Here is an 11,518-nt window from a genome sequence, read left to right as displayed (position 1 = left end):
TTTACTCTAAATAAGGCACTAAAGCCCATGTGGCTACAACCTGCCTTCTCACACCCCCACAATGGTTTAACTGGAGTGACCTTAGTTGTGGGTAACCTTACCTTAAGGAACCTTGCACCTAAGGGTCGCTTTACCAATGTACATACTACATACTAACTCCTGGTGCTCAACCCAAGGCCCTAACTTAACATACCTATGCTAGCCTATAGCTAACCCATGGTTCAATCCAAGGCCCTAACTTAACATATCTATGGTCTTGTTCAAAATTCAGATGCCAATCCCTCGAGTACCCTTAAGACGATCCATACACAAGAAAGAACCAAGAAAAGAAAAGGGGAAACAAGCTTTGTGTGTTTAGTCTTTGATAGCATGAAAGGTGATAAAATAATTTTTAGTAAAAAGGTAGGAAAAAATCATCGAAACCCCATTGGTGTGACCATGTTAAAAATACAATTTCTATTTCTATTTAAACAAATACAAAATACCAACTCAATAGTAAAAACCTGTCCACACCGCATAGAAGCCAAGGCTAATCCAAACAAGATCACTACTAACAATCCTCACAGGAGTAAAATCTATGAGTGGCCCTCACTATAGAGAGGTTGATTTTGAAAAGGCCAGCCGAATGGTTGCACCTTCGAAAAGGCTTGCATGCCGACACACAAGTGCTTCAGTTGCCTGCTCTTCGTTTTCGAAGAGGACCAAAGCTTGCTTTTTCCCATTAGCCTCAAAAACTTTTGCATCAATGATCTGACCATGCCCTTCTAGATGCATTGTGATCTTTTCTTCGCTAACATCAGATGGTAGGCTAGAGACATGTATCATCTTAGTTGGAGCACAACAGTAACGGTAGTTTTTCGCAATGTTGCGATTGAAGCGGTTCAAGTTCGAAGAAGTGTAATCATGGGTATCAGCTGATGGATTGATCTGAGGATGCTTTGAGTAATTCAATTCCATTCGTTTTCCAAATAACATTATGCCCTGTAAGTTTCCCAAAATCTAGGTAAATAGTTACAACGAGATCTGGACAGGAATAGACCAGCAAAATCTCGAATATACTAACCTTCAAGTAATTCAAGGCAAGTTCAGCCTGAAGACCATCACTCATCTGCACAAGAGCATGATCAGGTTTGTTGTGCAAAAATTTGACTCGTAGGATGTTGCCATAGTTGGAGAAGAGGTTGAATAGTTTATCTGCATCTACTTGCTGCAACATTAGCAGTGGGAAAAATCATTTAAAGAGGAGTTCATCTCAATCAATGACTCTTGTAATGATGATCAAAATCATGTCCCGCACCTCAGAGTCTAGATTGGTGACAAGAAGTGTCGTTCTTTCATTTGTCCCAGTGATGCCAGCAGGGAAAGCACCCCCAAAAGCAGCTGCTGCAGCAGATCCACCACCCATAGGCACCTAAACAATAAGAAGAACACCAAGGGCTTTTGTTACAACCCATGCTTATCCCAACTTGTATAATATTTCCAAAAAACTTCTTGATAATTTGGCAAGATAGCATAGATAAACAAAAACAATTCTAGTTTTTCCATTATACTATCCACAATTACCTGAAAAGAATTTAGACCTACAGAAGGGGAGCCACCAACCTGCTGATAAGCCACTGTACAACAAAGAACAAAGATATGAATTGCTATACGAAGTCAAATGGCCATATGAAAGATTCTTATACTTTACAACAACCAATTCAATGTTTTGCATACCTGATCTAGTACCTCCTGATTGAATCCCATATAGATTTCCATTGTCCCCAAAGAGTGACTGCCAAACTCATCACAAAAGAGTTACACAGGAAAGAAAGAGAGATATACAGTATAGATTAGCATCACTTTGCAGGGCCACAGTTCATACTTCCATAAATTTTCAGAATAACAGCAAAATTACCATCATGTTTGCCTGGGCACCAGGACGGCCGGTTTGTTCAGGTGGCAATGCTGGGTTTGTGTAATCTCTGTAAATCAAAAGAAGCACTACAATCAAATGCAGTTTCAGATCAAGCTGAGTAAGAAGTTTGACAGACAGGAAACTTCGACCTGGCTTTCGATACCTTGTGCGCTCATTGTTGAAATGAACCTGCAACTCTAACAGGCTGCGCCACAAAAGAGACCTTCATTAGTGCATCACGTAGTAAAAACCAGAAAAATGTGAAAAATGAGACAAAAGATGGTGTATGCCAAAAAAAACACGCCATACTTTGAAAACTGGATGTCCAGTGTACAGCAACCATCATAGATATTGCGACCCTACAGAAAACCAAAGCGTGAGAAACTGTTGCTGGAGTAGGCATATTAAGCTGACTGTCCCATGAACTTTTTGATTTGCATTGTTAATAAGAGGCACCTGCAAAGAATTTCTTGCTTGCAGAGCACTCTGCTCTGAGGCAAACTGTAACAAAGCTTGGAGCCCTGCCAATACACGTGGACATCTTAGTATATATTGCATTTCAGGAAAATTTGAGAAGTAGCTCTGACATCCATGATAATCTGATGATGACATCCTATTGTGATGAGAACTTCAAACAGGACTTCCACATATACAGAATAAGAATCGTGAAACTCCAAAAAAAGAGGAGAGAAAACTAGACTGACGTGAGCGAAACAGTCAACGTGCATAAGAAAAGCAGTGAAGGAAAGGCACTTGTGCCAACATGCTGCAAAGTAGGAAATAGAAGCATTAAATCTACACAGAAGATAAAGAATAAAGAGAAGCTAACCAGCTGACTTTTGAAACGTGACGATCTTCTCGACAAAGCCGTAAGGGGAAAACACTTGATGCAGCACATCCACTGTTATAGAATACAGGGGATTGTGTATGGTAATTAAAAGAATTCGGTTGGGCTGTGAATCCTGAGATAGTCCAATACCACACATACAGAGAGAGCCAGGGCATCCGACAAAAAAATAGAGGACAGAAGTAAGAGCAAGGACAGGAGCAGAAAGATACGAGAGAGAAGAAAAGAAAACATGTATTACAAGAGAAAGAGGTTGAAACCTGCTCAGATTGTTTCCGAAGCTGCCCAGACTGTTCTGACGTGGTGAGCTCATGGTGTGAAGAGAACTGTACGTATACGTTCCTTCCCCTGAAAATACCCCAGCAATTCAACGTCTATAACAGAAACCGCTGTGATATAGAAACCAGAGATCATGCAAATAGCAGAAAGGAGTTACCTTACACTGGGCTGAACGGAGGAATAGTAGTGCATGGCACTGATAGCAGAGGCAAGGTCTTGCATTTCTAGCAAAGCCTAGACATAAGATGCGCCACAAATTAACGCCAAAGCTTCAAAAGTCTGCCACTTCACTGATAGCAGAGCATTCTAGCAAAGCCTAAACAAAAGAAGCTCCACATATTAACGTTAAAGCTTCAAAAGTCTGCCGCAGAGGCATTTCTAGCAAAGCCTAGACAAAAGAAGCTCCACATATTAACGTCAAAGCTTCAAAAGTCTGCCATTTTACTGACAGCAGAGGCAAGGTCTAGCATTTCTAGCAAAGCCTAAACAAAAAAAGCTCCACAAATTAACGTCAAGCATCAAAACTTTGCCAAGTAAAGAGGCAGAACGTCTGCGTAATATGGTGATAAGCCTACCTGATTCTTGGCCCGAAGCATGACTAACTTTGCCACCAAGCCGAAGGGGCGGACGAGCTGAGCGACGTCATCCTGGAGAAGTGCATGAAGATAGGTCAAATCGTGAGGTTGCATGGAGATAGAAGGGAGATGAGTGTTGAAGAAAATCAAAGAAGATGGAGAGTTCGTAAAAATACCTCAGAAATCTCGGAACCAACGTTGCGGAGATGAAGGACTTTGGAAGGCTCCGACATGGCGTTCAACACAGCAAGCACCTGCCGGTTCTTCTCACATAAACTTTCAGGCTTGCAAAAGAAGTTGAAAACACAAAATCAGGGTATTCTAGGGGAATGCTTCGCCCTCTGGCCATTCCTCGAGGAATTGGTCCCATCCTCCCTCCACTCCTGCCCGCCCGCCCGCGTGGGGCCCACAGTCAGCCACAATCTATCGCCTACGAACACGCCCGTCAACGTTCGCAATGTGGCAGGATTCAACAGCTCAGAGCCGGTCCCAATGTACCAGATGAGCACGGGGTTCTCGGAGCAAGCTACGATGCACCGTCGAATGATTCGACCAACTCTGTCGGGCTATTGGGGGGGTGCAAGGCAATGATGCGTGCTACAGAATGGATCACAAACCTACAAGACTGAGTAAATGCAAACCTTTCTTGGAATTGAAATGAAGGAATGAGCATTTTGGGTTGCCTGGAGTGGATGAGCATACAGGGCAGGCAGTGACTAGTTGCATGGGGCCTCATAAAAGGCTCCAAATCTTCAAATGAGTTGCTTCAACCAATCCATGAAGACCCAACTCTTAGACCACCCAATTTTTGTGTGTAAAGGGGATACACCCACCAAGCAATGAGGTTGGCAGGTACCCATTAAGTGTATACCATCCCTCATGTGTTGGTTGTTGTATCATGTAAGGTTGGGTTCACAAAGGGCAGCGGCCATCCTTTGACAATGCTATGTAAGGTTGGGTTCACAAAGGGCAACGGCCATCTGACAATGCTATGTGAAGAGCTACTATCCTAGGTGGACCAATTTCATGCCTCCACTTGACATGTTGGCAGCACAATTTTGCAAGGAGACTTGGGCAACGTGTAGAGATAAAACAAAAGGGTGGTTGTCCACTTTGCAAAACCACAAAGTGTTTTTACTTGCTACCCCCATTGTCCCATGCTAATTAGCTCTAACGATCGAACCAATCAACTGGTCATGATCAGTGAATGTAAAATGTTATAATTGTGAACAATGCGCCTAACAGCCATGAGAGTGCTCTCAACGGAAGCAAGAACGGAAGAAGGAGAGAGAGAGAGACAAAGAGCCACAAGTTTTGGTGGGTGCAGAACCACCCTAATCTTCTTTTTCATTCATTTATACATGTGTTTGAGTATTGTACATAACTGAGGTAAAGGCACAGTGACCTTTAACCCCCACAACCTCCCACTTAAAGGACAATGTGCCTTTAAGGGAGAACAACCAGTGAGCATACTATCCAATGCCCATCAATACACGACAATACTCAAACCGTTGACTAGGTAGACTCTTCGTCAGCATATCTGCAGGGTTATCATCTGTATGAACCTTGACAAGCTCTATGCGCTTGTCCTCAAGTACCTCCCTAATGAAATGGTACTTGACCTCAATGTGTTTGGTCTTTGCATGAAAGACCGGATTCCGTGCTAGCTGAATAGTACTCATGGAATCACTATGCAATGTCGGTACACTTGTATGAATCCCCAAATCTCCCACTAACCGATCAAGCCATATAGCCTCCTTGCAACCCTCTGTGGCTGCAACATACTCAGTCTCTACGGTAGACAAAGCAATGCACTTCTGTGCGCGAGACATCCATGACACTGCACCACCTGCAAAGGTGAACACATAACCAGAATTGGATCTCCTACTATCCACATGCCTGAGAGTGCTCTCAACGGAAGCAAGAACGGAAGAGGGAGAGAGAGAAACAGAGAGCCACAAAAGTTTTGGTGGGTGCAGAACCACCCTAATCTTCTTTTTCATTCATTTATATGTGTGTTTGAGTATTGTACATAACCGGGGTAAAGGCACAGTGACCTTTAACCCCTACAACCTCCCACTTAAAGGACAATGTGCCTTTAAGGGAGAACAACCAGTGAGCATACTATCCAATGCCCATCAATACACGACAATACTCAAACCGCTGACTAGGTAGACTCTTCGTCAACATATCTGCAGGGTTATCATCTGTATGAACCTTGACAAGCTCTATGCGCTTGTCCTCAAGTACCTCCCTGATGAAATGGTACCTGACCTCAATGTGTTTGGTCTTTGCATGAAAGATCGGATTCCGTGCTAGCTGAATAGCACTCATGGAATCACTATGCAATGTCGGTACACCTATATGAATCCCCAAATCTCCCACTAGCCGATCAAGCCATATAGCCTCCTTGTAACCCTCTGTGGCTGCAACATACTCAGCCTCTATGGTAGACAAAGCAACGCACTTCTGTGCACGAGACATCCACGACACTGCACCACCTGCAAAGGTGAACACATAACCAGAAGTGGATCTCCTACTATCCACATGCCCTGCATAGTCTAAATCTGTGTACCCAAGTACACGCATGTCTCCTTTACCAAAGCAGATGCACATCTCCTTGGTACCCTTCATGTACCTCATGATGCACTTAACTGCCTCCCAATGCCTCTTTCCTGGATTAGCCATATATCGGCTAACAACTCCCACTGCAAATGCAATGTCTGGTCTAGTAGCTATCATAGCATACATAAGACTCCCAACTGCTGATGCATAAGGAACCTTGGCCATCATGGCCCTTTCCTCATCTGATTAGGGACTATCTGTATGACTCAGTTTCACATATGGAGGCAATGGAGTACTCACTGCCTTCCCCCCCTCCATATTGAAACGCTGTAATACTTTTGTAACATACTCTTTTTGTGAAAGCCAAAGGAGTTTCCTACTCCGATCACGCGTGATGCGCATACCAAGAATATGACCTGCAAGTCCCAAATCCTTCATATCAAAGGCCTCATGCAACTTGGCCTTTAATGCATCTAGCTCATAAGTATTCTTGCTAGCCAAGAGCATATCATCCACATATAGTGCCAGGATTATCAGGCTATTATCCTTAGCCCTTTTAGTGTAGAGGCAGTAATCAATTTCACACCTTCTAAAACCCTGCGACCGAATGAAAGCGTCAAACTTTTGATACCATTCTCTAGGTGCTTGCTTAAGACCATAGAGACTCTTCTTCAGCTTGCAAACTAAATGCTCTTTGCCCTTTTTTTCAAAGCCTTCCGGCTGCACCATGTAAATTTCCTCATGCAAATCCCCATGCAAGAAAGCTGTCTTGACATCCATTTGCATAAGCTCCATATCCTCTACTGCCACTAGTCCAAGCATGCATCTAAGTGTGGTCATCTTCACAACCGGAGAGAATATCTCATCAAAGTCCACACCCTTCTCTTGCTTGAACCCTTTAGCAACCAAACGGGCCTTGTACCTAGGCACATCATCACCTGTGACCTTCATTTTGTAGACCCATTTACATGGCAATGCTTTCTTTCCATGTGGCAAAGAAACCAAGTCCCAAGTCTTATTCTTCATAAGTGAACTCATCTCTGATTGCATAGCATACTCCCACTTGCATTGATCCTCACGCATCATAGCCTCTTTGTAGCAAGAAGGCTCCCTGTAATCAGTAAGCATCACATAGTCTACCCCTGGAACAAACCTATCAGGTGGTCTAGACACTCTAGATGATCTTCTCAAGGGCATTTCAACTTGCTGTCCCATTTGCATATCAGCCACATTTGGCTCATCATTTCCACCAATAGATGATCCATCATCTACCCTTGATTGTATACCTGTGGGAGTACTTGGTGGTACCACTTCTTGCACATTTGGTGCATGGACAGCTTGCTGTCTATCAACATATGCAGGTGGATTCACATCCTGGAAAGTGATTCTCCTCATTTCCACATCCCTCATGGGTGCCTTATGCATCTTCTTCTCATTGAAGACCACATCATGCCTGCGTATGATCTTCTTTGCTTCTGGATCCCAGAGACGATAGCCCATCTCTCCACTTTCACCATAACCCAGAAAGATGCATTTCCTAGACTTAGGATCTAGCTTCTTTCGAAGCTCTTTTGGCACATGTGCATATGCCTCACACCCAAATATACGCAAATGAGAGTAAGAGGGCTTCTTGCCACTCCATGCCTCTTCAGGAATACCACCATCCAAACTCTTACTAGGTGATCTATTGATCACATGCACTGCAGTCTTCATTGCCTCAGCCCAAAAACCACCAGAAAGACTTGCATTGGAAAGCATGCATTGCAACCTTTCTTGAATGGTACGGTTCATCTTTTCTGCAACTAGATTTTGCTCTGGAGTACGAGGGGATGTGAGCTCCCTCTTAATCCCACGTGTATCATAGAAATGCTAAAAGTCATGAGAGAGATACTCTCCACCATTGTCAGTCCGTAGGAATTTAAGCGTTCTACCTGACTGATTCAATGTGCAAAGGAAAAATCTGAATATAAATGAGTATTCCCTGAAGGTGAAAGGCCTTGCAGATTCTCTTGCCTCCATTGGAGCACCTGTTGATGATGAGGACTTAGTGTCCGTGACCTTGAATGGTCTTGGGAAAGATTATGCACAGTTTCGAACATCCATTGGAGTCCGTGAAACATTTCCTGATTTTCAGGAACTTATTGCTCTGAAATACCTGGAACACATCACTCTTCCGAGCTATAGCATAAGCCCACACTTTCCTAGTTGCATCATCAATGAATGTCACATAGTATTCAGCCCCGCCTAATGACCGTGTAGGCATGGGACCACATAGGTCTGAATGCACCAAATCAAGCATTTCAAACTCTTTCTTTCCCCTTCTTTTATGGGCTGATTTAGTCTGCTTCCCATAGAGACAGTGCTCACAAAATTCAAAATCAGAGAAACTCAAATTTGGTACATAACCCAAACGGCATAAGAGTTTCATTCCATTCTGGCTCATGTGCCCCAACCTACAATGCCACAAAGAAGTGCTTGGCTGCTCGGTTATTGCAACAACATGATCAAATACCCCTGATACATGTAAGGGATACAAAGTCCCACACTTGGCACCCCTGGCCGAAAGCATAGAGCCCTTTTGAATTTTCCAACTCTGAAAGCCAAAAGTGGTGTGAAAACCAGCATCATCTAGCTGACCCACTGAAATAAGACTCTTGGTCAACTTAGGCACATGTCTCACATGTTTCAAAACAAATGCAGACCCATTTGCAAAAGAAAACTTTATGTCACCTGCTCCCACTATGTCACATGCATAGTCATTTCCAAGATGCACACAACCTGTCTTTCCACTATCATAAGTGGAGAACCATTCCCTATGGGGAGTAACATGGAATGAAGCACCAGAATCCAAAATCCAATCCTGGGAATATGCATCATCTGAAGTGATAAGCAAATCTGCAGATAAACTAGACATGAAGAGAACATCATTATCACTATCATGTGTGACTGCATTGATCTCCTCGATCTTCACTTTTCCTTTGTCCTCCCTTGGACTCTCTTCCTTTTGATTTGCACCCCAATTTGCATTCTTTTTCTTATCCTTTTGCTCTCTTTTCAACTTGTAGCAATCCTTTTTCATATGGCCCTTCTTGCCACAATGGTAACACTCAATGTTCCGTGCCCTGGATTTGCTACGAGACTTCCCTCTTTCTTGGGACTTCCCCCCGAACTGTGATCTGCCCCTTTGCACATTTAAGGCTGCATCCTGCTTGTTGCCATCCATAGACTTCCGTCTAATCTCCTCGGCCAACAAGCTACCCACAACATCATCAAATTTCAGTACTCCACCAGGTGCAGAGTTACTAACAGCTGTACGGAAGGTATCCCATGAGGATGGCAATGAACATAAGAGAAATATTGCCTTAGTCTTTGCATCAAAATTCATTTTCTGAGCCTGAAGCTGGCTGAAAATAATATTGAATTCATTCAAGTGAGAAGCAATGGAGATCTCTTCCTTCATTTGCAGCTCAAACAACCTCTTCATGAGGTAAACTTTATTAAAGGCAGTTTCCTTCTCATAAGTGGCACACAGTTTCTTCCACAAATCTTCAGTAGTCTGCTCATTTACTACTGTGAAATAAACTGACTCTGCAAGATGAAGTCTAATAGTAGACTTTGCTAATGCATCCAACTCATTCCAATCATCCTCAGACATATCCGCAGGCTTAGCTTCAATACCTGCCAAGGGTTTAATCTGCTTCTTTTGAATACGCACATCCCTTATTTGTTCTTTCCACAAAGAAAAGTTTGTCCCATCAAACTTTTTAATGCTGAAAAATTCCTTTTCAGACGTGGAAGAGGATGCCATGATGCAAATGAAACAAAATCCCAAATGCTAGTGCCTGCAAGAGAGAATCACACCAAATACCAGGTGCACCCAAATGTGTATGTCACAATAGAGTGAAATATCACCAAAACTCAAAGCTCAAAGCATCAAAAGATGCATCTGACTCATGTGCATATACTATGGATCCATATGAGCAAATCTAGCCCAAAAGAAAATGCCAATAAGTGCCAAATGACTCAAGCATAAACACCGTCCACTGGCATATGCATCAATTATATCTCATCCAAGAGAGCATAGCACTATCAGTGCATCACCAACAATGTGTCATAACAGGTTGATGAAGAAGAGCAAGAATTGCCAGCAACACCCCAAGCAGAGCCATAGCAACTCAGACGGTCTACTAGGGAAAGCAGACCTCCAGCCAGATTGACATATGCTAAGAAAGGCAAAGCAATTCAGGTGGAAACCACCAAGTATGCTCTTATGACTACCATCTTGGCTACAGAAGAGCCAGTGTACTTTGAAGACACAATAGACAAGCCAGAATGGCAAACTACTATGAGTGAAGAAATGGATTCTTTGTATAAGAATAATACTTGGGAATTATGCGACCTTCCACCAGGAAAGAAGGCCATAGCAAACAAATGGGTATACAAAGTGAAGTACAATCTAGATTGGCAGTATTCAAAGATACAAAGCCAAACTAGTTGCAAAAGGATTTGCACAACAATATGGTCAGGACTATGATGAGACTTATGCTCTAGTCGCAAAGATGGATTCCATATGGTTCTTGATATCACTAATGACACTCAACAGATGGAATGTGTATCAGCTCAATGTCAAGAATGCATTTCTCAATGGTTATCTAGATGAGGAAGTCTACATGCAACAATCGGCAGGTTATGTTGAACTAGGAAAGGAGAATAAGGTTTTCCATCTCAAGAAAAGTCTCTACGGCTTAAAGCAAGCACCCAGAAGTTGGTATAGCAGAATCGACAAGTATTTTGCTGATCTGGGATACATGAAATCCAATGCAGATCATACTCTCTACTACAAAGTTTAAGGGGAAGACATTACTATTGCACTTTTGTACATAGATGATATGATTGTGACAGGAAGCAAGGATAGCTTCATCAGAAAATTGAAACAAGACTTATCTGCAGAGTTCGATGTGAAAGATCTTGGACTTATGCACTATTGTCTTGGAATTGAGTTTTGGAGAGATTCAGATAGCACATTCATGAGTCAACTCAAGTATGTTGATAGTCTCCTGAAGACGTTTCATATGGAAGATTGCAAGATTGCAGTAGCCACTCCCATGGAACAGAGTTAAAAACTTACTAAAGATTCAGAAAAGCCTACAGTCAATGATAGGTACTACAGGCAGCTCATCGGATCTCTTATATATCTGACTATCACTCAGCCAGATATTTGTTACGCAGTAAGCTCACTAGCATAGTTTATGGCAAATCCAATACAATCTCATTGGAATGCAGCCAAAAGAGTCTTGAGATACATCAGAGGTACAAGATAGTTTGGGATAGAATACACAGGAAGCCATCCATGGT

At 42.7% G+C, this 11,518-nt stretch overlaps 1 protein-coding gene across 2 annotated transcripts; it reads right to left on the bottom strand.

Annotated features, from left to right (window-relative positions):
* Positions 1 to 439: 439 nt before the first annotated feature.
* LOC147898360 (polypyrimidine tract-binding protein homolog 3-like) lies at positions 440 to 3,917 on the bottom strand. Of its 2 annotated transcripts, none has more exons than XM_087379040.1 (14): positions 3,775 to 3,917; positions 3,599 to 3,670; positions 3,181 to 3,257; positions 3,005 to 3,092; positions 2,727 to 2,859; positions 2,354 to 2,418; positions 2,207 to 2,256; positions 2,061 to 2,102; positions 1,898 to 1,964; positions 1,717 to 1,774; positions 1,564 to 1,616; positions 1,298 to 1,411; positions 1,064 to 1,207; positions 440 to 981 (listed from the first exon to the last, which is right to left on the bottom strand). In XM_087379040.1, exons 1-14 carry the CDS (start codon positions 3,829 to 3,831, stop codon positions 592 to 594), a joined length of 1,410 nt encoding a protein of 469 aa, XP_087235166.1. In that variant the 5' UTR covers positions 3,832 to 3,917; the 3' UTR covers positions 440 to 591. The 2 variants fall into 2 exon arrangements, with proteins under 2 accessions (XP_087235166.1, XP_087235167.1); XM_087379041.1 differs by having other exon boundaries at positions 1,603 to 1,616.
* Between the last annotated feature and the right edge of the window lie 7,601 nt (positions 3,918 to 11,518).

Source organism: Dipteris shenzhenensis, chromosome 9 (assembly GCF_047967505.1).
Source record: "Dipteris shenzhenensis isolate YYH24624 ecotype China chromosome 9, Dip_SZ_1.0, whole genome shotgun sequence".
In the NCBI taxonomy this organism is placed as follows: Eukaryota; Viridiplantae; Streptophyta; class Polypodiopsida; order Gleicheniales; family Dipteridaceae; genus Dipteris; species Dipteris shenzhenensis.
This window is presented reverse-complemented; position numbering and strand designations above follow the sequence as displayed.

What these genes read in the sequence shown, in the direction of transcription:
- LOC147898360 (XM_087379040.1), bottom strand. Translation starts at nt 3,831, where the DNA reads ATGTCGGAGCCTTCCAAAGTCCTTCATCTCCGCAACGTTGGTTCCGAG. An exon ending in TTCGGAAACAATCTGAGCAG is followed by an intron (nt 2,860 to 3,004) that starts GTTTCAACCTCT and finishes GGACTATCTCAG; the next exon opens with GATTCACAGCCCAACCGAAT. An exon ending in GTGCCCAGGCAAACATGATG is followed by an intron (nt 1,775 to 1,897) that starts GTAATTTTGCTG and finishes TGAGTTTGGCAG; the next exon opens with TCACTCTTTGGGGACAATGG.